The following is a 26,156-nucleotide window of genomic DNA, read 5'->3' on the forward strand; positions in this document are numbered from 1 at the left end:
TATACTGTCAATATGATATTGTATTTCACATTTGGATATGAGCAACATTTTAAACACGTATTATGCTATGTATGAAAACTTGTATACTCGCCAACATGCTTTTGTTGATTGTACTTTAATACATATTGCAGGTTGATGTTCAAGAAACAAAGCAATCCAGCTAGGATGGAATTAGAAACCCATTTTAGCATAGTATTTTATTATGTTTGAATTGTGATGTAATTAAAAACAATGTATTTCCATTGGAAATTTATGAAATGAATTTAATTTATATTGTCACAATAGTGTTATGTTGTTTTGAGCAATTTGTACGTCTCATCCCGATGTTTCCGCCATCGATTTGGGTGTGACAGATTGGTATCAGAGCCATAACTATAGGGAATTAGGTAGGATTGCCTTACTTTTCCCTAGTCTATAGTAGGAATACTCTGATACCAGATTGGTATCAGAGCCATAACTATAGGGAATTAGGAATGCCTTGCCTAGTCTATAGTTTAGGAGCTTATTCACTATGTGTTGCTTAAAACAACTTCCTTTCTATCTTCTTTGCTTCCCTCTACTTTCTTTTGGACTCTTAATATACATGCCTTTCCTAAGGCTAACACAATACACACTTGGAGGCTTTGAAGACACTCTTACAACACAATCGAAAAGACTCATCAAGATAGGGGTGATTCCCACACTTGGTGATGATTTTCACTCAGCTATACTTTGATTTTTGCACGAAATCTACCCTCAAGTTAGGAGTGATATCCAAACCTTGATGGGAGTTTTCCATTTCATATTCTAGTGGACCCTTATCTTAGGATAAGTACCAACCACTTTAGGGTACGATGTTATCAAGTTAGAGGTGATACTCGCATCTTGTTAACTAGTCCCACTCCTCGATTTTCGCTCTCGCCAAAGTTTCGATTTTCCCAATCGATTAAGGACGTGTAGTAACTGGAAGGACAAATATCGTTAATCGCTTCTCGATGAGAGTATTTGTCTATTAGGCCAAAGCACGTTTCCTTAATTTGAAAAGGACTTTGATTCACTTTGGAATTGTCGTGTCACACCCTCAAATTACCACTTAGGGAGTATCCCTGTTAGGCGTGTGACCACTAGTAATGAGCCACCAATTACATTGAATCCATAAGTTTAAAATAAAGTTTCATCATTTAATAGTAATAAAATCCAAACATAGGTAATTCAAAAACCATCAAGTTCAGCGGAAGCGTTATTGTATCATAATGTAAATACTTTCCAAACAACCATAGTAAATAAATGTCTGATAAATAAATCCATCAATGCAACCATGACCACTCTCGCCCCACAGCCAGCAAGTTCCTGTTTCCAAGTACCTAACGACCTGCGAGCATGTAACAAGTGTATCAGACAAAGCTGGCGAGTTCACAGTTTTAGAAACGTTCGTTACCAGTTGTATGTAAAACAGTTCAATGACCAATGCAAGTAATATTGTTAATATCTCATTTCCGAACAAGATGGCTCCTGAAATACATGACTGCCCTTCCCACGTACTCCTATCTAGTACTGGGCCACGACTGGGTCATTAGTTCACATCCGTCCTACCTAGGAGCGGTGTGAGGGTGCCAAACCTAAGTAGCGCTACCAACTAATACCCGTTACCCTCCAGGTAACATAATAAGGGACTTACAAAATGATAGGTGAGAATATTAACCAATATACCCGTTTTTACCCAAACCACTGACTGTCCCCAACCACTGGGACGCATGCTCGAATGTAGTGAACTCACCTTAGAGTGCTCGGTAGGTTATGTTACTTGTTTAAGAGTTGGTTAGATACGTCCTATCATGGTTTACCAACAACAATTAGTTTAGTATTCACGTTTAATCACATACTTCATCACAAATTACATTCATGCAATATATACACAAAATGTCATGTCATAATCAACAGTTGATCACATAACATATTCAATCGTAACATACATCCTAACATTTCATATACTAAACATTTGAATCACATAGAATATATATCACAATCAAATTCAATAATCAATACTTGTTAGCCCACTTCAGCACTTGTATAATCATGTAACCCAAAGGTCCGGCCCGGCCCCCACAGCGAAGCCCAACAATCCTGGCCCAAAAGAAATGTAGAGTGGTTCGATAGCCCACTGTTTATTTCCACCAATGAACCCCCCTTATACCCAGCCCACTTTCTCGATTAATATCCTTCATGGTGCAGTACAATACAATTTGCATGACATCCCTTTTTAATTGCAACCATGTAGATTTCATATTTTACGACTTTCACTATCAACACTACATATTGTACCATCTAGCATTCGGTCCCTTTCATAAACAACACATACTATACATTCCATGTCTTATGCAAGTTATTCAACTTATCAGGTGAACATTTACCCATAGCACACATTATCATATTAACACATAATCATGCAGTAACCATTTGGATCACAAGAAGTTTTGCATTACCATCATGCTATCCTAATAACAACTGACAGCCCAATGTGGTTCTTATGGTGGTGTGCGGCCCAAATCGGTGGTCCGCAAACTGGGTTCGCAGCCCACTCCGATCCAGCGCAACCACATCTCAGCAACATTAATCACACTCTACTTACGAATCATCATATACGCCTCATGACAGTTTCAGCATGTCATCGAATCAATCAGGATTTCATATCCTAACAAGTATCATTCATCTCTGTCATATACGTATCTAACATTCAGTTGCGTATAAATTTCGGGTCACGTAAGTATCGTTCACATAACATAAGACTATCAACCAATCCTCCTGATGCAACACTAATACCGCACAGTTCATGCGGAACATGACCCGGGATCGATCATCACCCGTTACAACAAACCCTATGTAATCAATGTAATGATCGATACAGTTTAACCTATCCTATACTCACTACTTGTTTAAATCTGTCGGTTAGTTATTATAGGATGTTTATCAATCTTCTATTATCATGCATATCATATTTCACAACTAACAGGTAATAATATTCCATCACACAATTCAATATAGCAACATATCACCCATTACAATAAAGTGTTAAATCAATTAATAACATTCATGCACTAACCGTCAAAATGAAACTGAAGAGGGTTTCGAGAAAGGGTGGGGTCTGTCGTTGACTCCAAGAACGATGAGGGGGTGGGGTCTGCCGCACGTACAAATTGGGGAGAAGTAGGGTTTCTTTGGTTTGAGTTTTTGTGTTAAGTCACCACATGATAATATTACCTACACTAAATAATAGAGGTTGTGGGCTTTTAGCAAAATAAATACATGTTGGGCTGAGCAATACACGTTGAGCTGAGTGTTGAATCACCAGCGATGAATTGGGCTACTAAATTGCTTACATACATTAGTGGCCCAATACTATTTGGAACCGGGTTAAAGTAGTTCATTAAAGACTTTGGCCCAACATAACTCTTAGACACTTCAACTAACCCACTAAACACGCAAACATATTTAACCCGATCTTTCATTTAACAAGCTTATAACAGTCACACACATTAACAATTTTTATCATCGAAAAGGATGTAAAGAGAAATGATTAGAGAACAAGATCACGCGAGTAAAGGAACTGACCTCGAAAGTTTGGGTTGTCACATGTCGTATGTTACGTTCCGTGACAATCCATATTTTACGTTAAATCTCTTTTATGTTATCTCAATTTCTATGTGTTTACGTTTGAACGTTATATTCATTTCAAGCTAGGAGTCACGATTCACACTATTGTCGCAACCTAAAATAATTAATGATACTCTCTCGTGAACAAATTAAATTTATTACGCTTTCAAATTTACATGTTATTCTATGTGAAAATTCATGTTATACTATGTGAAACTTTATGTGAAACAAGGTGCTACATGTTGCATTCATAAAAACAAATTTTTCAAATAAACATTATGATCAAAGTCTCATCCACATTTCATTTCGAATTCGTAGATGTCTTCATCTCGTCAACTCTCCAGCTCATCCAAGAAGTCAAGAATCAGTTCGCAAAAGAAAATGATGGCTTTCATGGCCAAGCAATTCACCCGTATCATTCCCAAGATTGTGACTGAAATTCAAGCTTCCAACACCCCTAACTCCTCTATTGACTCGAAAGTGGTCCAGCCTAAGCCTGTCACCTTCAACTACAAGCACTTCGCCTCTTGCCACCCTAAACCCTTCACTTGCAAAGAGGGTGTGACAGCTATGTTCGAATGGTTCGACAGCATAGAAGTCACGTTTATCAACAGTGAATGTCCTGATGAGCTCAAGACACGTAGTGCTACTGGTGTCTTTCAAGCAAGAGCCCTAGAGTGGTGGACGAATGAAAGGAACATTCGTTCAAACGAGTTGGCATATGCGTTGTCATGGGAAGAATTGAAACAACTCATGATGGAGGAGTTATGCCCTCCTCATGAACAGCAAAAGCTTGAGGAAGAGTTTTGGGCCCTCAAGCAAGTTGGAGACGATAACCTCACGTATACCACCCGTTTCAAGCAGCTGAGCTTTATTTTACCCCACCTGGTTCTCACTGTTGATCGTATAATCAAAAAGTATATCCACGGTTTACCCCCTACCATGAGAGACACCATCGAGGCAGCCAAGCTCGACAACATCAAGGCTGTCTATCGTCTCGCTGCTAGTTTAAACAATAATCGTGTTCGTGATAAACAAGTTGTCGCATCCACTCGGGTAGCCAACCAGATTACCATTGACCCTGAAGCCCCAGCAAGTGGCAGCGAGGACAGGAAACGAAAATTTCAAAGCTCGGAGGCAGTCAACAGAGTTCGCGCATGCTACAAGTGTGGAGACACACCACACCTTCGCCCACAATGCCCTCTATGGAATCAAGAACGGCAACCAGCACCAAAAGGTCCAGCTCTCAATGCCAACTAAGCTCAAGATGCCAGCACCTGATGGTAAAACCGTCACGATCGACGTTGTTTTTCAATATTCATATTTCCTCGGTCAACCACCGCATTGTTTCTTTTCTTTCAGTCTTTCCTCTAAGATTTCGAGGACGAAATCTCCTAAAGTAGGGGAGACTGTAACGTTTCGTATTTCTGTACTTTCCATTTTTGGCAAGATGTGTTGAACTTTCCCAATTTAGATAATTGTACTCTCGTTGCATTCTATTCGTTTCCAATTTGTAATCCGAGACTTGAAATCATCATGAAAATGCATTCGTTTTAATCATATTCTTGTTTAAATTCTATGTTATGTTAAAACACTTGAAAGCATGTTAAACTATATCAAACACGTAAAAACAATTGAAAGATACCCTAATCTCAGTTCTGGAATCAAGCGTTGCCAAGAGATTACCCTAAACCGTACAAAAATCGGGAATTCATATGTTAATTCGGTAAAATACCCAAAATTTGGGTTAAATCAAATAATTATAATATTTATTAATATTAAATAAATAAATTAATACTTTTAATTAATTAAATAAATAAATATTTTAAATAAGGGAATTATTAGTTTGATTAAATCTAACCAAGTTAGTTAAATCATATTAAAAAGGGTTAACAAAGTTAGTGAAAACCATAGTTAAAGGATAACTAGGTTAGTAATTATTCAAAGGGAACCACTAACTGAGTTAGAAAACTCAGTTAGTCCAGTTAAATGCAAATAAAAGAGGGGGGGATCTCTTGTATGATCCGCCCCTTACACGAATCGAACCCGCGACCTCAGTCTCACAAACACACACACTAACCAGATGGGCTACCATCATCGCTGGTTATATTTGGAAACATAATAAGTTATATACGTTGTTCGATATTCAAACCAATTCCAATTAACCGCCCAAAACAGCAAACGCGTGGACAGCTTCTCCTTTCCTTTTTTCGACCGGCAGGCCTGTCAATCAACGACCAAATACATCAATTGCCTTATTTACGATCAGTCAAATCCTCAAATCCATTCGATCAATCAATACGATCTCGGTCAATGCTTTCCAAACCCGAGACCCCCTTCATTTAAAAATTATATTTAATTCATGCACATCAAGTTTTTGGCGCCGTTGCCGGGGACGCGGGTTTTCTTGAGCACGGTTCGAGTTACTTATTTAGCCATTGTGAAAAGCGTATAAAGTTTTTGTCTACTTGTTTTATTTGTCTTTTCATGATTACTTGAAAAAAATGATTATTTGCTAGTTGTTTTTAGTTTTATATACATATAGTGCATTGTGCTCCTCCTTATTCCCTACAGGTCGTGCATGTCCTCAACCCCCGTTGCTGAAATAGTTGAGCCTTCATCGGAGCTGGAGCGCAATCTTAATCGGAGACTGCGGGAGCAGTCCCGCGTGGTAGCTGCTGCGATCGAGGTAGACGTGGCGGGAGGCGACACATTCTACGAGGTTTAGGTAGATATAACGGACGAAGAGGAGACAAGGATCTTAAATGAAATAGGAAAACCGTCACTTGAGGGTTTACCTGCGAGCATTAATGCACCAACGATAAATATTAATAGTTTCGAGATCAAATCTGGCACCATATCGATGTTGCAGAATGCGGTGCAGTTTTATGGCAAGGATCACGAGGATCCTTGATGTGCACAAAATGCAACATATAAATTACATCAATTGTGGCATAAAACTAACCCTTTTTTAGTACTAATGTTGGAAAAAGTGTGCTTTTGTCTTCCTTTTGTATTTTCAGGATTAAATGAGCTCAAATGAACAAAAGAAGCAAAAAGACAGCTAAATCTAACATAAATACAAGAAAAGGAACAAACGTGGCATGCCCGACCTCCCGACAGCATCTCCCAAAGCAAAACAAGAAGACAGAAGGCTGAACACGCCCCGTGCTCAGTGAGCATGGGGGCGTGCCCAAGTGTCAGCAGAAAATAAGAAGTGATAGAAGCTTCTACTGCCCACCACGGGGCCGTGCTCAGCGGACACGGGGGCGTGGTCAACTGTTGCAGACGCATTTAATGAAATTGCAAATTGCAATTAATGAAGAGAGAGACTCGGATGGACACGGGGCCGTGCCCAGGCTTCTGTTCAGCCTATAAATAGGAGTGCTTGGAGCTCTTGCAACTCATCCCTTGGCACACCACCTCTCTCACACTTCACCCACCACCCACCACCATCACAATACCATCATCCACCACCATCATCCATTGTCCATCATAGAGTGTGTGAGTCGTCTCGGGATCCAAGATTGATCGTAAGAGTTCTTGACAATCAAAGGCCATATTTGCCTAAGTCTCTTACATCACTTGGTGAAGACAAGTGTTTAGTGTAATACTTTTTATTTTTAATCTTTTGCACTTTTTAATTGGTTTTGTATTAATGACTTTAATTACTAGTTTCTATGTTGAAGGTGATTCTTCCTTATCGTTTGTCCGTGGTGTCTTGGCATTATTTTACTGTCTATATAAAATAAAAGATTTTCACCATTCATATCTCCACGGTCTATATGGAGGTATGTTGGCTACCTGGTCGGGGGTTAAGGGAACGGTTTGGTAAGAGTCTTGCCATTGTTCATTGTATATATCCTGCAAAGGACCTGGGTCAAATTTAATAGGACCTCCTTCAATACCCAACGGTATTGGATGGCGGGGGTCCAAACTCTTTGACCCCCTCATAAGTTAAACTACTATTAAAACTTTAACCCGGCTACTTAGGACTGTATCCCTGCTGACTCAGACTACTTAGCCGAGGGTAACGTCGCCTTCAAAAGAGGGGCCTACCACATTATGCATTAATAACTTAATTAATTATCTTTTAATAATCCGACCCTTTAGGATTGTATCCTTGCTGACTCAAACTACTGGGTTGAGGGTAACTCACTTTCAAAAGAGGGGCCTACTACAATAACTAAGATAATCTCTTAAACAAGTGCAAAAGTGCGAAAATAATCAAAGGTTACACTACACACGAGTCGGATCCAAGTGATTCATCTTGTCTATCTGTTTTTACTTTTACTTTCTTTTTCAGCATTTTAGTTAGTTTTATTTTTCTAGTTTAAAAATCTCTTTCTAACATTTTGATTTGATTAGACGTTGAGGATAAACCGGTATTAAAAGCTCTTGTGTCCTTGGACGACCTCGGTAGCTTACCAACACTATACTACGTCCACGATGGGTGCACTTGCCCATATGTGTGTTTAGTGTTAGTGAATATCGTGTTTATAAATCTAAAACTTGGCTAAAAAGTGTAAAAAGGGCTTAAAATATACACCTAAATTATATCGCACTTCACGCACATCAATCCTAGTGTCCACATCGCGGGTTTTCTGTAGGTTTGTGCCACGTTCACGATTCGTGATGCATCATCGGATGCTATACGCCTTCGGCTCTTTCCGTTTTCTTTACGTGATGGAGCCAAAGAGTGGCTTCTCTCACTTCCAGCTGGATCTATCACTACATGGAATCAATTAGCTGAGAAGTTCCTCCAGAAATATTTCCCTCCAGAGAAAACTGTTCGGTTGAGAACCAAGATTCTCAACTTTCGTCAGGACGAGGATGAGCCCCTTTATGAGGCGTGGGAGCGGTTTAAAGAGCTCATGAGAAAGGTCCCACATCACGGGTTGCCTAGGTGGCAACAATGTCAGATCTTCTACCATGGTTTGGATGGTCCGGGGCAGATGATGGTTGATACATATTCGAGCAGAGACATTGGCATGAAGAATGCCAACGAGGCGTTTGAGATTTTGGAGTAATGCGCCGTGAAGAATCAGACACAACAGCCACAAAGACATGGAGTTCATCAAGTGGACGACTTCACTGCCATGACAGCTCGTATGGATGCCTTATCTTCGAAATTTGACCGGATGATGGAAGTTCACTCAAGTGGTTCTTCGAGTGGGGGAGCGTATCATGTAGGCGATTTTCCGACGGGAGAGCTATTACACGAGCACGTTGATTTTATGGGAAACTAATACCATCCTCAGCATAATCCTTACAGCAATACTTATAATCCTGGGTGGAAGAATCACCCAAATTTCAGTTGGAAACCTGGCGCTTCTAGTCAGCATCCACCCGGATTTGTTCCACGTCCCACAGCTCCTGGAGCATATGGTCCACCTCGGCCTCAACAGATATCTTCCACTAGCGAACCTAGTGCGCAAGATATGTTTAGTCAACTTTTAGCTAGTCAAAACGCTCAAAAGATCGACAATGAGAAGCGTTTTAGAGAATATGACGTTCGTTTCACGAGGCACGAGAGTGAGTGGCTTCCATGCAGACCATTGAGAACCAACTTGGCTAGATTGCCAAGATGTTGTCAGAGAGATAACAGGGGGGCCTTTCAAGCAATACAGAGCCTAATCCAAATGCTACTACGAAGGCTATCATGTTGAGAAGCGGCAAGACCGCTGAGCCTATCACTTCGGGTTTGGTGATCACATTTAGTTCCTCGGGTTTCTTACTCCCTCAAATTTTTATTACGTGTCGCTATACATTCAGGTCCGTCTATGTTCTACGTTTTTTTTTTTCAATTTTGTCATTTGATTGCTGCTTAACACGGCTTTACACCTCATGCTTGCACCCTGTAACACTGATAACACACTTTTACGCCCCCATCCGCAACATGGGGTCAAGACTAGTTTTTATGAATTAATAATACGACTCTTTTCACTCACAAAACCCAAAAAGAAAAAAATCAAACCACCAAGCCAACTCTTTTCACTCACGAGTTACCATGACCAACCAAGAGCCTTCATCAAACCCTACCACCACCACCGCCACCGCCACCACCACCACCACCGGTCTAATCATCTCCAAAACAGAAATCCTCCGATCATTCCTTTCTACATCCGCCACCAACACTCACCTCTCTCAAGACCTCCGTCAAATCGCCGCATCTCTATCTCACAATCACTCTTCTGTGCCCTACCGATCTCTCCGCTCCATTTGGTCCGCATCCGATCCGTTAACCCGACCCGATCTATCCGCTCTGTTAGCCGGATCACAGTTTGTTCTTACCAGTCCTAAACCTCGCCAGAAGGTAACTAACTAAATGATTGTTAATTGTTTTCAAATTGTTGCGGTTTTAGAAGATTAAGTTCCAAGAGTTGTTTTTAAATGTGTTTGGTTTGTTAGAGTTAGTTATGTTTCTGTTAGTTTCTTTTAGTGACTTACTGATTCTCAGTTTTGAATTTATTGTGTTTTTAGAGGATTAAGTTCTGAAGAGTTATTATATTATTATTAGGAATGTTGGATTATTGAAATTAAAACATAGCAATTGATTCACAGGAAAAGATATGTTCTGTACAAATCTTTGGATTTGTTTATATCCATGAATATGATTCCGGATCCGCTAATATGTTAGTGTTAGACCAAGTGTAGTGGACTCTTGGTTTTAGAAAGTGAGAAGCGAATAAAAGCGACAAGGTCTAAAGTCTAAACCAAGGTGCGACGCACCAAGCACAAAAGCGCACCGCTTTTCGTACCAAAGGCGCAGCTAATTATATGTTTCCTATAGGTTTCTAGCATCATTTACTCAATCTTTAGAGAGAAGGAAGCTTTATATATCTTTTAATATGAAAATTACATACATATACAACTGAATTGCATGTTGTACAACAACCTTCTCACAAAAATATGGGAATACATGAGGCACACGTCTCGGGTCAATTTTTTTTTGCCAAGAAATCGCGTCTCAGGTACACTTTTTGAAAAAAGTGTGCCTTATGCTACCAAAAGCACATGGGCTTGAGCCTTGTTGCGCCTAGGTGTGCTTTTTTCAACCAAGGTAGTGGTTTAACTAAAAAGTGAAAAAGCTTATGCAACGTACGCAGTGGGGCTTTAGCTAACTACACATTCGAAAGTGTGTATTGACTGTATTCGTTTAACTTAAAAAGTTAAATAAAGAAAAAAGAAAATAAAAAAATGTGGGTGATGTGCTAGGTGGTGATTGGCTCAAAAAAATTTTTTAAAAAAGTTTCACTCTCTCTTACACACGCCTAAAGGTCACGCCTGTCAACTCCATGGTGCCGGTGCCCTTAATGCGCGGTAACGCCCACACCGGAATGGTGTTTGGCGCCTTCAGGTGCTGAGGTGGATGGGTAACGCCCTCCACTACACATGATCTTAGGCAGAATCCTATCTTGATTTCAGTTTTCTGGTCCAAATGATCACATTCGGAAAAGCAGTAGTTGTAGATTGTATGGAAAAATGGTTATTGAAATATATAATCTAACTATCTTGATTACAATAATCGATTTAAAAATGCATACCAAGACACCACTAAATGAATGTCTTGATGATCATACTTGGAGAAGCATCATGCATGTCTTGATTACAATAATCGATTTATAAAATGGTATAGGGGTGTTCATCGAATCGAATATCGAATTTTCGAATTTTTCGAATAATTTTTATTTTTCCTTGAATTCGAATTCGATTCAATTCGATTAAAACCTACCCAATTTGATTCGAATTCGTATTCGAATAAAAAACCCAATTCGTATTCGATTTGTATTCAATTAAAAATTCGAACTCGAATCAAATTCGAATAAATTCGATTTGATTCGGATTCTTTTAAAACATGTAGAAAAACTATCAAAATGAAACATCAATTTTAAAGCAACCATAAAGCACGATATCAAATTAAAAAGTTTCAAGTAAAGTACCATAAGTCTTAACACTCAAAACGAGAAGTCGGTAATAACCACTCCACATTACAAGTTAATATTTTTAGTGTTAGAAATCTATTGATAGATTTGTTACTTAGGTTTTAGTTATGGGCCATATAGTGGGTTTGGTATTGGGTAATTTTAATACTTGGAATAAATTTTAGAAATAATTTATAATATAGCAAAAACAAAGTTATATATGTATTATTTATAAAAATAATAAATAAAAATGTATAATTTTTATTCGAATTTCGAATCGAATCGAATTTGAAATTATAAATTCGTATTCGATTCGTATTCGATTTACTTGACTTGAATTGAATCGAATTCGAATTCTTATAATCGAAATGAATTCTTGATAATCGAATCGAATTTAATCGAATTTCGAATTTTTCGAATTCGAAACGAATTCTGAACACCCCTAAAATGGTATATTGAATCATATGTAAAATCACATAATTATCTTGATTTTTGATTACATTGATCACTTTAAAATGCATGTTCAACACCCCCAAGCTCGATTATTTGATTATGAAAACAACTATTGATGTACTGACTAATGATTACATCTTTGTTGATCTATATGTATCTGTAGAGTGAGGAGTTGAAAGCAAGGCTCAGGAAATTCGAGGAAGCGGCGGAGAGGAAAGCGTATAAGGAGATGGTTAAGGATATTACACCACAAAGGGACGAAAGTGAGCCATTTTCTTCGTACAAGGATCAAATAGGATTTGGTTAGTTTTTATTTTCCTTTTTTTTGTGGCTATATCTATGTTCCTTTTCATATCTTAAACGCTAATTACACATTTACACCCTTTAATTTATTACAAACTAGAATTTTGACTCGCCGCGCGTTGCAGTGGCGTCGAAACCTAAAGTAACTCGAATTTGTATGGTCAAATATCTGACCCGACTCATTTCCAAGAAATATTTACGTCAAAACGTAAACCAACTTGGATTTAATACCGAAATGTACTTAAAGAAAGCACGTAAGAAAATAGTATCTTTAAGTTAAAAAATGGTATCGCGCGTTGAGGCAGCGTTGAAACGTCTTGTAACTCGAATTTATACCGTCTAGTGAAAGCATATTATATATGACAAAACGTAGACAAACTGAAAACATACATAAAAATAAGCACGTAAAACTCGAGGGGGGGGGGGTCAAAATGACATTTTACAAAGTTTTTATAAAGCTAAGGGGTGTAAGTGATAATATGCTGAAAGTTAAGGGGAGAAAAAAAAACAAAAAGAAAAAACATTTAAAAAAACCAAATCACTGTACATTTAAATGAAGCTAAGGGGCGTGTAAGTGATACAATGATTTTGGTTTTGTTAATTGTTACATTTAATAATGTTATGGTCTTTGATACCAAAGATTTTCAGCTTTTGAAAATATTAAAATTTGGGTGTTCATTTCATAGTCGGTGGCAATTTCGGCGATTTTGTGCATCTAACATTGATATTGAACTTTATCAGGTTTGCATGTCGCTCTTACGATGTTTACAGGCTATTTGGTTGGATATTATACATTCAGGGCATTGTTTGGACATAATGTAGTAATGGTACTACTTATTCAACCATCACAACTTTCTTGTATATTCAGTTGTACAAACTTGCATGATATTGTTATAACTTATAAATTATAATAAACAATTTTTTTTTGTCTTGATTGATTTTCAGCATGCTGCTGGAGGCATCCTTGGATTGGTTGTCGGCATGCTTGTAGAAACGCTTCTTTTTATAATACGCGCATCCAACCAAGATCGTGATCGTAAGACGACTTTCACAGCTTCTAAGATAAAGAAGAATCAATAGATCTTCTTGTCTTTACAGGTAAATATTTCTTTCTTTCTTTTTTTTTTTTTTTTGCAATTTTTGGTCATGACAATTTTCTTGCCCTGTACATGTTCAAACCCTTGCCATAAATAAAATATGTTAGATTATTTCTATAAAAAATCTGGCTACAATGCGAGTAGATATATACGTTAGGATTGAGATCGCCTCACGTGAATGATCTCACTTGCAGTTGCAGCATGTGTTGCGCGGTTTGGCAATCTGCTTGAATCCGTGGGTTAGGATTTTATTGTAAGTTTCTTCAACATCGATGAAGTACATAGCATGAAGAAACCTGCTTTCTGCTGAAGAAGAAGAAGAAACAGACAGAAATACGCCATAGAATAAGTCTTTTATTAGTAATTGTTTCTTTTACCAATTTTTTTGTTGATTTCTTTTAAAATATATTTGGTTAAGCTGTAGAATTGGGGTCTATGTAGATTTGTATAAGTATAACTAATTACTTTCTTAAAGAATTTTTTAATTCTTGAGTTATTAAACGTGTTATATTATCAAATGTGTCAAGTTCATAACTAAATGAAACAATAAGAAATTTGAATTAAATAGTTATAACAAAAATAACATGATAATAAAAAATAAATGTAAAGTATGGTGTTGAGCCAAAGGGGTTTCTAGCCTAGTGGTATCCATGTGCGGTGTTTCTTTCCATGAGGTTGAGGGTTTGAGTTTTATATTGGGCATTGGTGTATACTTAAAAGTAGGATTAGAGGGTGTGTTGGCTGTTCTGGGAAAAAGATAGTGTTCATGTTGAAATCAAAGAAATTGTGAAGGATGATAAGATTGAAGAAAAGTGTTTAAAGAATATCCGAATGTGTTTCCACTTGTTGATGCTCCTACACCATCTCTTATTTACCATATAAAGGTATTATATCTTTTCATGGTGCGCTCAAGACCGGTCGGGACGAGAAGAGTAGGAAGCTTTTGGATATGTGGGAAATCAAGGAGGACGATCCGGGCTAAGGGCGATGCTTAGTTAGCGAGTGTAGTGTAGTTTTGTTTTTGTGATTCGGGTTTTGTGGGTTTGGCTGTGTTTTTGTTGGCTTTGTAGTTTTTTGTCTGCCTAGGCTTGGCATGTCAAGCCTAGTTAGTGTGTGTCGAACTCTTTGTCACACCCTGTTCTTTGATTCTTTATAAAATTCACCGGGGTAACCCTTTACCCAAAAAAAAAAAAGAATGATTACAATTCTGCGTCAGAGCACCTCCAATGGAGGCGTTTGTGGGTGAATTGAAGCCTATGTGGAGGAGAGGAGAGAGAGCAACTCATTCGTACTTAAAACGAGAAATGTGAAAGAAAAAAATGAGGAGAGAGAATAAAAGAATGAGAGTAGAATGAAATGGTGAATTGCTAGCGTAGATGTTATTATTAACTTATGAATCACTAGCGTAGATGTTTACATTTTAAAGAAACATATAGCTAAAAAAGAAACACCTAGTAACAAATAAAGAAATAATATTTAACATATAGTTATCCCTTAAATATTTTTGACGTTTTAGACAAAGTTGCATGTCAAGTCATCATACCCTTACAAAAAGGTTAACTCGTTTTAACCAAATACACGATAATGCTGACCAAAATGTATGATTTCGGGCTGACTCAGGATGGCCTGAACTTGAAATATTAACGGATCTTGAACAAGAGAACGAGTAAACGAGAGTAGAAAGTTGAAACCTCGACCTAATTTCATTGATGGAGGCACAAAACAAAGAATTTGACGTGTAACTAGAATGCATGCATGCCCAGGTATCAATTTGGATTTTGGACACATGACAAGTGTTAATCCAAAAGGTTTTTAATTGATTATATGATCCTCAAGATAAAATTCATTTTGCTTTTGGGTTATGTCTCTTACTTTCCCTTTTGTGATATCCTGCAAAGAAATTTTAGACTAAAAGAACGTAACACTTTGAAGATTTTTGATGAATTTGTTGCAGGTTTTACATCCTTACTCTTGATGGGAGATGTTGGATCTATAATGCTTAACTGGAGATTGTAGTTCGTTTTATGGGTATTTTTTCACGGGACTGCGAGATACAACAGTAGTCACTCACATTACTGTCAAAGTTCCAAAAAGGCATCCAGGGATTACCTTAATCGCCCACGTGAAACATAAGTCCTGGGTACTCGTCATGGTTGATAACACAATGACAAACAATGAGCATTTAGGGGAACGTCTACAGGAGAGCATAAATGGTATGAAAATCACTAAGATTAAAATTGACAAAGAGCATTCATATTGCTCTACATAAGGTTTGCGGATGCAAGCCATGAATAAATGGTCAAATATCTTCTCAGATGGTTTGGTTCTAACCTCAACTCCAGATGGTCAAAATATAGCCAAGGGCATTAAAGAAGCATAGCATACAATTACCATCTACCAACACTAAAGAAGCATAGCAACTATGAAGACTTCACAATCGTTATACTCCAAAATGAATATTGAGAAACATACCTAACTTATATTTGAAAAAAGTTCACTACTGGGACATGCCATGGAAAGCTTCAGAACAAAGAAACACGTATATGACAAGACTATAGAAATATGTTGGTTGGAATATTCAGTTTTACAAAGTAATGCATATTCCGATGCGTCATTGACCCATTTAAGAAAACTATACGAAACGAAAAGAGTCAAAAAACAAATAGAATTTCATCGCGTATAAAAATTACTTTGTTTAGTTTCCATATTTGGCCTTCTTTGTATCTATAACCTATATATAGAGATTGGAGACTAAACCTCATACTGAATATCGAGTCAAATATTTCCAAATCTCTTAATTGTAACACCAACTAATAACTATTCATCCTTTCTTAAAGGTCATTTGCGTCTTGAGAGAACATAGCTTAAGCTAAATATCTTATCAATAGAAAAGACTCGTGAAAACAAGTTTCAGGGCTTTAAAATGACCAGGTCAAACCACAAAGCACAAGAAACTATAAGCTGACACTAATACTATCTTCACTCCTAATATTCGTAAACATCATGCATGCAATAAATTAACATGCTTTATGATACAACTACCCGTAGTTGTCAATAGCAAGTGTAGCGATCGCTATAGCACGCTATGTAGCGTATAGGTCTAGTCTCGCTATTAGGGTCGATAGATAGCGACAGTTTATTTTTATTTTTTGTTTTTTTAATATGAATAGCAATTAAATATAGCTATAAGATAGCTGGATTTTAGCTTTTTGTTAAATATACATGTAAAATAGCATATATATACCAGGGTATTTTGATATAATATACATATAATTTTTTCTTTAAAAAATATTTCTAGAGTATCGCTATTTATAAAATAGCCTCACGCTATTATCGCTATTCGCTATGTAGCATATAGGTACCTTATCGCTATTTGGCGCTATTCACCATTAACAACTATGCAACTACCTTAATCTATGATGTGACAGAAGAGAACCTATTCTAAGGACACACAAATATATACCCACTTTCCCCATGACAAGACACCCCCATATAACCTTAGGGAGTACATTAGAGGTGGTTTGTCACCTCAATTTTTTTCGTATATACAACCACTCTACCAAACTTAACATGACAACGATCCAACATGACCATCCTAAGGTTACACCAAAAGATCATCCATCATAGTTTGTGTATAACTAGAACTTAAAATCATTAAAGATACCATTGACTCATGTACACTTGGATTAAACCCCTATTTAGTAGTGCTATCAATGCAAGTAACCTCAAACTACCATGTCACACCATTGAGCAAATGAGAAAAACTAAGCAGCATTATCAAACTAAGAACGCTTGGGTAGTATTAGTGATACGCTAATGAGTTTCAAACAAACTAAAGCAAGAAACAATCTATATTACAGTAAGAGAAAATAGCAATCTAGTACCATCTTCCAAAAGGCAAAATTCATTTATCAAAGCTGTCAAACAGTCAACGGCACACATTTTTAAAAGTTCCCCAAACTATGGAAACTTAACATTCCTACAAACTTAGGGAGAAACGGAAAGTACCTATCTCTGAACCAAACGATAAGATGTACAAGATCAACAAGGAACACCAAGTAAATTGTCGTCAGGAGGCCAAAACAAAAGTAACGACCCTATTCATAACTCCTGTACTAACAACTATCTAAATTAAAACGCCCACAGCCAGCGCTCCCTTTGATTAACAAACCCGAAGATCAACATTCACGATTCAGCATGCGTTTTCGCAAAACTGACCCGACTTCCACGTGCAATTTCGAAACCCTAACGTCCTCCTTTCCTCTAAGCAGAAGAAACATTCGGACACACTGTATCCTCATCACATCCACCATCATCACCCACCAGCTTCATCAACTCCTTCTCGCAGTCGAAAAACCGATCCTCTTTCTTATTCAAAATATCCCAAAAGAAATCCGTCAGCACGGATTCATAACCGGGCATCTTAGCATACCCCGGGAAATAGTTGATATCAATAACAAGGTACCGATTCCCAACCTTCGTATCCCTAATAACATCGAAATTGAAAAGATGCAGTTTCATCGCTTTACGCAGCCCACGCGCGATATTACTTATCAAATTCATCGGCGGCATTGCCGCATCCTCCGAATCCATCATCTTATAATACTTATCATCATTCCTCTCATCAGATGTCAAATTCGACACCTGAGAAAACGACAACGAACCGCGCAAACTCTCCAACTTCTCGTCGTCGATATCCGGCAATGACTTCCGCTTCACACACTTCACATACTTCCCAACCACATACACCTTGAAAATCACTCCACCATGATTCACAAACTCCTGCAACACAGTAGGAGTTTTCAGCTTCTCGAAACCCTCGGAACTAAATATCAACAACATCTTATGCGATTTCGCACTCCCGTCCGCCACTAACGGCTTCGCAATCACCGGAAACTTCAAACTCAATCCCAAACCCTCACTCAACTTCTCCGGCTCGTACACCACAACCTGTTTCGGCACTCCAAACGACGCCGTTTCATCAATATCCTTCACCTCATCAATCTCAATCTCCGAAACAACATCAAGCATAGAAATACGGTTATGTAACCGTTCAATAGCATCAGGATAATCAATAACAACAGAGCTAGGGTTACGAATAACGTACTCACGGAGCTGATTTCGCCAGTCGTTGCCGGATAACTTGTGCAGTACACAATCGAACGGGCCTTGATCTGCTAACGGCTTGTCGGTATCGATCTTGATGAGATCGATTCCGCGTTGTTTGGCTGAATTGATCAACGAATCCTGGATGAAACTCTGTTGTTTTTTGAGTAATAAAGCGTAACCTATGGTGAAGCGGTTGGTGTTCATTTCCGCCATTGTTGTACGGTTTTGTAAGGTTCTGATTTGTGAGAATTGATCGGAAGAATCATAACCTAGGGTTTCGGGGTGGAATTAGGGTTTTGGATTGGGGAAACAGATAGACGGAGCGATAGACGGAGGTGTGATGTTAATCGGTGTGGAAACGGCGGTGAGGTTATTGGAGGTAACGGAGATAGTGTGGGTGGGTGAAGGGGGATGTGTATAGGGATTGAGGAGGTGGGTTAAGTTGGGGTGGAGTTAGTTAACTATGGTTAAAGGGGGTGGGAGCATAGTTGTTAAAAGCCCTCGCCTAGGCCCATTTTTTATTTTTTCAGGCAAGGTGAGTCAGTTACGCTTTAAATCGAGCAAATTGCTTTTTAATTCTCCAGGTGATGGTTCAGACACACATTCCGACGAGATTCCTAGATTCTGAAGAGTTTCCAGCCAAATTCTTTAAATTCCAACAAAATTCTAGCCAAATTTCTTCTTTTATCTAAATAAAACTATTTTTCTACACTAATACACTAATATTTTAGAACTTTTTGTATTAAATAGATTATATAAAGTGTTATATAATAGATTTTAGTTATTTTATGTGAAGAATAGTATTCTTTTTCTATTACATAATATATTTTAATTTTTTTCATTATGCGCTTTATTTTTCTCAGCCCCTCGCTTTTTTTGCACTTTGCTCCTAAGCCCCAGGCGAGGCCTATGCGCCTAGCGTTTTTAATAACTATGGGTGAGTGTTCATGGTGTTAAGTGCATATTTTTTTGAATAATATATGTTGAGGCTATCCGGTTTGGGATTGCTTATTTTAGTGACTTGTTAGTTTATTGAATTTTTGAAAAGTTAAAAGATGTTTGGCATGAGATTATTATGTGAGAGCAAAAGTCAGTAAGTCACTCCATTGTGACTTTTATTAACTTTTCTAAAAAGTCATTGTTTTGAAAAGCTAAGCCAAACATGGCTACGACAGGGAAGGGAAGCAGGGAGGTGATGTGGAGGGAGTGGGGAACACCGTGTTGACGTGTTGTCCCCTGGTTTCATGATTTTCGAAGGGAGCGTTGTTTCGATCCATGGCTCCGTTGATATGTCCATCTGTCTTTTTCTTTATTTAATTTAAGTAAAAATTTATAGAAAAGTAGCTGACTGGTGAGGAATGAGTATAGCATATGTTGTAAAAAAAAGTAAACAATTGCGTACTTGGACTTTTTTAAAGTTTTCAGTGGACACAAGTTATTATAGAAAAAATTAATTAAACGATAAATGAAATACCATCGAAACTATAAAATTGAATATTGCTATTGGTATTGATTTTCGATTAGTATTGGTTCTTTCGGTTTTGTTCGATTCAGTATTGGTACTGGTACTTGACATGTTTTATGATACAAAAAATACTTTATTTTTAAAATGATTATGTTTTCAATAAGATTTAAAATTGACATAATAGGCCCTTGCTGTTTATAAACATTGTTAATCCTGATTAACTTATTACACTAACTTAGTTAGTGTATTTCCTTTATAGAATTAACTATCACCCTAACCTAGTTAATTAGTTTATTTAAAGTTTCTTCTTTTACAGAAAAACCCCTAAACTTTTAACTTAAATTAACTAACAAAATTAACTCTGTTAAAGCTTCCTTTATAAAAACTAACCGAGCTTACTGAAACCTTTATACTTTTTAACGTTTTTAGTCCGGTTTTAATCCAACGTGATACATGACGATAATTAAATATTAAAAATAACCAAAATTTATAAAAATTCTTATTTGTATTTGATTTTAAAAGGGTCCAGTTTTACAATCCGGGTTGAATTTTGGAGGTCCGGTTTTTACGGATGTTACAACGAGGGTGTTTAGAACTGGTATCAGAAGGAGAAGACAAAAGCTATATACCATCATCTCCACAAGGGTGTTTTGAACTGGTCTCAGAGGGGGAAGACAAAAGCTCTGTATCATAATATCCACAATGGCGTTTAGGATTAGTCTCAGAAGAAAAAGACAAAAGCTCTATAACATCATCTCCCTCACTTATTTTAGCATCCACAACAACATAATGTAGGAGACAGGAGAAAGGAGTTTGAAGATTTTTCTTCTTGTCCTAACCACAAAAACGTCTTGCCTTATCTCTATTTGCTTTTGTCATCGTGATGAGCGAAAAATGAAGAAACTTACCTTTGAAAGTGAAATTGAAGAGAAGGGAAAATGCCACACGAGATGAAGAGAAAAGATGGGTGTTTTTGAAATCCAAGAGGAGTATTAATAAAAAGGAAATTGCCGATAGTATAAGATTCGTGATGATTCTCAACATAGGTTTCAAACCATTTTTTTCTTTAAGGTTTTGGTTCAACATAGGTTCTTATGCCCGTAGATATTAGCAATGTATTCAGGACCAGACCAGAAGTTGAACCGGTATCCTTATCGGTCCACTGGACGAGCCGATCGGACCAGATGTAAGAACCGGGTGATACCGTAAACATCAGAAATATAAATAGGGTAAATTGAAACATTTTAATCAAATCCGGTTCAACCCCCTTGGCTTTCTGGTCCGACCGCTGTTGGTTCTCGGTCCAACCAACCAGTTCAACTCAAAACAAGTGTGGTAGGGTGAACTAGACTGACCGATTTTCAAAACACTCGATGTATATTAGACTCTATATCCAAAGATATGTCTAGTGCATAATGATGTCTTTCATGAAGGATAAGATCCTAACTGTCTTAAGCACGTATATTGACATTATAATAGACCTTCTATAAATCTATTATCCGAACCTACTTTAACCAAAGAATCCTTAAGCTGACCCGATATATAAATGAGAAAGGCTTATGAAACCGACCTACTTTAACCAAAAAATCCTTAAGCTGACCCGATATATAAATGAGAAAGGCTTATGAAACCGACCATGAATCCAATCATCATATGATTGAACAACCCTTTATGTTATTCTTATATCTATATTAGCCATTATTATCTCACTAACATAAAATTCCAATATCTATTATCACCTGAATTTCAAATACTTAGATAGACACAAGTATTATGCTATATCACCAACAATATAAAAACAATTACATGATTATTGATATCAACTCACATTCCAACAATAAGAATCGAATATTCCCAAACCTCATGATTATCCCACAAAAAATCGACCACTAATATTATTATTATTGAACCAATAAGTAACGTATTACGTTTCTTCTTTCCCCCCACCCTATCTCCCAATTTGTTTTCCTGAAATCCTCATTATAATTAATCGAACGAACACACAAGTTTTTCAAACAATTCGATGGATCAGGAACAGTTAGCGACCAGATCTGCAACGAGAAACGATGAATATAATGGGGAAAATAGGGTGAAATTGTCAAAATATCCGTTAACGATTTGGGAGGTAGCGGGTGCGTGTGGTGTGTTGTTATGTTTTGCTGTTGGTCTCCTCGGAGTTTATCTTACGTTGCCGGATTCTGATTATAGTTTTCTTAAGCTTCCTAGAACGCTTGAAGATCTTCATCTTCTTAGGTAATTTGTTTCATTATTAATAATAAATAAATAAGTAATCTCTTTTTTGTTTTTGTTTTGATGTTCTTTGTTTATGTGTTGTTAATGTTAATTATTGTGAGATATTGGATCTGTTTGGTTTTTATTTTGTTATTTTAGATTGGAATTTTAAAGAATTTTATTAATTTGTATGTGATAATTGAAATTAAAAATGTGTGTAATTTTTGGTTCGATGTTGAATGATAATCTTTTGAATCTTTATTGTGATCAGCAAAATCCCCATTACAAAAAAAGTAAAAGAAAATATATATATCATCAAGAATTCTGATATTTATATAAAATTGATGGGGGATTACATAAAATGTCATAATTGTCCAAAACACAAGTTTTCGATGCGTAATGTATGATGCAAATTTGCGGAAATATGCAAGTTTACAAGCATTTGCCCGGAAATTTGATGGCCTGTAAGGAGTTTCTCATCGGATATCTTTTTAATAATTTTTTATGGTAATGATGATCCTTGTAGATGATAGCTTAAAGAGCGTTATTTTCGTTGATCAAACGAGTTGGTTCTTGAAAATTCAGACGACTAAATATGCTTTTATGTTAAGTAATCTATCTTTAATGTTGCATATTGCAATTTGCTTGGTCGATATTTAGATGATTCTGCTATTGGTGGGATTTACTGAGTATGATGATTGATGATATTTAGGTGATTTTGAAATATTGGTTTGCGACTGAAATTAGTGCGATCACTGCCAAGACCGCATAATTATGATTTTCTGGCTATTAAAGTGTTGAGATAAATTTGTAGTACCCAATTTGTTATAACCATAAAGGGAAGCACTTGATTATCTGTTCATGCGATTCTAGTTTTGTAACACACAATTATCACTTTGAACACGCTCTTTTAGATCACATCTTTGGTTTGAATACAATGTCTAGAGTTGAGTTTTAACATTCGTAAACAAATGTTTTTGTGTCAACGGGTGTGTCTATGTGTCTTTGGATATGTTTCTAAAAGCATCAATGTCTTCTCTTGATTTTCCGCAGAGATAACATCGAGGGATACACAAGCGACTACACTGCACAAGTCTTAGTGGGGTATTGCGTCGTCTACATCTTTATGCAAACTTTCATGATCCCGGGAACTGTCTTCATGTCACTACTCGCGGGGTCCCTTTTTGGCGTCTTAAGAGGCGTAGCTCTCGTCGTCTTTGCTGCTTCCGCTGGCGCGTCTTCTTGCTACTTTTTATCTAATTTGATTGGGCGCCCCCTTATCTCGTCTCTGTGGCCAGATAAATTAGTTTTCTTCCAAGATCAGGTTAGGCCCAATGCTCAAATTTCTTACTCTAAGGGTGGCATTTTCGATCAACCGAAAATTTGGGTTTGAGTTTGCCTTGTAACGAGTGAACGGAAAATAGTTAGTTACGGGTTGAACGGGTTAAAAGTCCTAAATCGTAATGTTTTCAAATTTAGATCATCATCATAATTACATAATTTGTTAAGCATATCTAAAACATTAGAGTAAACTTCGAAGTACACAGATAGTCCCTGTGGTTTACCAAAATTTTGGATTTGGTCCCTAGCTTTCTAAAAGTACACGGATGGTTCTTGTGGTTTGCACTTTGTAACGCATTTAGTCCCTAGCCAACAAATCTAAAGGATTTAGCATGTCCAAGTTAGGGACTAAATGCGTTACAAAGTGCAAACCACAGGAACCATCCGTGTACTTTTGGAAAAAAGTTGGGGACTCAATGCGTTACGAAGTGCAAACCTCATATTTTAGTAAATCGCAGAGACCATCCGTGTACTTTACTCTAAAATTTAAGTAAATAAAAGTTGATTAGTGGTCAGCCCTGCGCGACATGTTTTGACCCGCACTAAAACGTTGGCCTGACATGTTTTGACCCGCACTAAAACGTTCACCTATTTAATCCATTTCCAGCTCTATCCATCATTTGAAAGTTGAAAGTTTTTATTTTTATCTATTGAGGAAGTTGACGATTTTAGTGTTGCATACTTAGGTGGCTAAAAGGCGAGATGGGCTGCTGAATTACATGCTTTTCTTAAGGTTGACCCCGACGTTGCCTAATATGTTCATTAATGTTGCTTCACCAATAGTAAATGTGCCTTATCATATATTCTTACTCGGAACTACAATTGGGCTTATTCCAGCTGCTTATGTTACCGTCAAGGTATTATTTTAAGCTTTTTGTGCTTATCTTTTATACAATTCACTAGGGCTGCAAACGAACAAGAACAAGACCTTGTTCATGCTTGTTTGTTAAGGAAATATATGTATTCACGAGCTGGACATGAACACTTACCGAACGAGATTTTATGTTTGTGTTCTTTTGTTAAGGAACTGAACGTGTTCGTTTGTTAATTTTAGGCAACGGACATTCACGAACACAAATGAACACAAACTAATGTCCATGAACACAAATGAAACGAACGAACACAAACAAGCGTTCGTGAACAGAATATATAATGCGCTAATACTTGTTAAATATTTTATTTGTCGAAATTTTGAAGAATTTAAATAAAATATAAAAACTAAAACCACTAATGAACTATGGAACATAAACGAACACGTTACCGAACGTTCACGAACATAAATGAACGAACGTGGGCTTCTGTTCATGTTCGTTCCTTTAACTAAACGAACAAAATCTCTTGTTTGTGTTCGTTTGTTTAATAAACGAACTAACACAAAGGAACTTCCCGCTGAACGGTTCACGAACTGTTAACGTTTGGTTCGTTTGCAGCTCTACAATTTACATCCTAAAGGGTGTTTGGATGTGCGTTTAAAAACTAATTATCTGAACAATCAGCTTTTAGATTTTGGATGAACGAATTCTCGTTCTAGTTATCCGAACATTTAGAGGTCAAATTATCAGTTTAATATCAACTGCAACGATAATGATTAAACATCCCCCTTTGTAACTCTTATTCAATTTCTTTTCCATATTTTTTTTATGTGAATTTTAATTAATGTTCATCTATAATCCTGCAGGCGGGAATAACGCTTGGAGAATTACAGTCAATTGGAGACTTATACGACATCCATTCAATCGGAACGTTGTTTCTCATCGGGCTTGCTTCTATTACCCCCACACTCATAAGCAAGAAGAATGCACCATGATAATTTGTTCATTCATGCTTTGTTTATAGTGTTACTAACCAACCCCTCTCAAGATTTAAAGTCTGTACAAAATTACAAATTTACCCTCAGTCACGACCTTCGGCTGTGGAGATTTGTTGGTTTGTGCTACAGATGTTGAAGATGCAAAAGGGATTTGTTCTGTTGAGGGTAACTAGGTAATATTGCTAAAAAGGCAGTTTAGTCTATGTTGGAAAATAATATTCCTAGTGTAAATAGTCATTGTAATGATGGATTGTTACTATGATTTTATTTTATGAAATGTGAAATTGGCACAACTAATGAAATATTGGTTGTTACTAACTTACTACTGTCATTCTCTTGTTAGTTTTTTTTTTAATTTTTTTTTAATATAGGTCTTATAAAATATATAAGAAGAATAATATGAAATATCGGTTACTATTTTATGTTTAGCAAAAAAGAAAATTATAGAAATATTTTATATGTATATTTTATCAAAATACGTTGTTTTTATATGTACAAAAAAGAAAACTAAAATCCTGCTATTTTATAGGTATATTTTATCGCTATTTTGATTTAAAAAAAAAACTACAATCCCGCTATTTTCACGCTATGGAAGCATCAAAATTAGATGGTGACCTATTGCTGCATTGCTATGCTAACAACAATGACTTTTCATGAATGGAAATTTCGGAAGAAAATGTCGATCTTTGTGTTGTAACCTGTGACCCCACATACCAGACAATATTGTCTTCTTTGCCCACAAAGAGCTCACAAATCTGTTTGAAATTTCCGACCCAAGCACTCTTAACCGT

General features: G+C 37.0%; 3 protein-coding genes and 1 long non-coding RNA gene across 5 annotated transcripts; 2 read left to right on the top strand and 2 right to left on the bottom strand.

The window, feature by feature from the left end:
* Positions 1 to 1,321: 1,321 nt before the first annotated feature.
* Positions 1,322 to 3,203, bottom strand: LOC110903277. Its single transcript, XR_002571810.1, has 3 exons — positions 3,080 to 3,203; positions 1,757 to 1,809; positions 1,322 to 1,351 (listed from the first exon to the last, which is right to left on the bottom strand). It is a non-coding gene; the product is annotated as an uncharacterized LOC110903277 (long non-coding RNA).
* A 6,373-nt stretch (positions 3,204 to 9,576) lies between these two features.
* On the top strand, positions 9,577 to 16,040 carry LOC110899430. 2 transcript variants are annotated; one of them, XM_022146320.2, is made up of 5 exons: positions 9,577 to 9,946; positions 12,172 to 12,310; positions 13,053 to 13,138; positions 13,257 to 13,409; positions 15,363 to 16,040. In XM_022146320.2, exons 1-4 carry the CDS (start codon positions 9,641 to 9,643, stop codon positions 13,389 to 13,391), a joined length of 666 nt encoding a protein of 221 aa, XP_022002012.1. In that variant the 5' UTR covers positions 9,577 to 9,640; the 3' UTR covers positions 13,392 to 13,409; positions 15,363 to 16,040. The 2 variants fall into 2 exon arrangements, with proteins under 2 accessions (XP_022002012.1, XP_022002011.1); XM_022146319.2 differs by lacking the exon at positions 15,363 to 16,040 and adding an exon at positions 13,603 to 13,904 and having other exon boundaries at positions 9,578 to 9,946.
* A 1,246-nt stretch (positions 16,041 to 17,286) lies between these two features.
* On the bottom strand, positions 17,287 to 18,972 carry LOC110899432 (inositol-tetrakisphosphate 1-kinase 1-like). The gene has a single exon (XM_022146321.2). The coding sequence runs from the start codon at positions 18,728 to 18,730 to the stop codon at positions 17,672 to 17,674; it is 1,059 nt and encodes a 352-aa protein (XP_022002013.1). The 5' UTR covers positions 18,731 to 18,972; the 3' UTR covers positions 17,287 to 17,671.
* Positions 18,973 to 21,844: 2,872 nt separating this feature from the next.
* LOC110899434 (uncharacterized membrane protein At4g09580) lies at positions 21,845 to 25,683 on the top strand. The gene is made up of 4 exons (XM_022146323.2): positions 21,845 to 22,235; positions 23,268 to 23,538; positions 24,242 to 24,412; positions 25,234 to 25,683. The coding sequence occupies exons 1-4, from the start codon at positions 22,006 to 22,008 to the stop codon at positions 25,360 to 25,362; spliced, it is 801 nt and encodes a 266-aa protein (XP_022002015.1). The 5' UTR covers positions 21,845 to 22,005; the 3' UTR covers positions 25,363 to 25,683.
* The last annotated feature ends 473 nt before the right edge of the window (positions 25,684 to 26,156 follow it).

Source organism: Helianthus annuus, chromosome 13 (genome assembly GCF_002127325.2).
Source record: "Helianthus annuus cultivar XRQ/B chromosome 13, HanXRQr2.0-SUNRISE, whole genome shotgun sequence".
NCBI classification, from domain to species: Eukaryota; Viridiplantae; Streptophyta; class Magnoliopsida; order Asterales; family Asteraceae; genus Helianthus; species Helianthus annuus.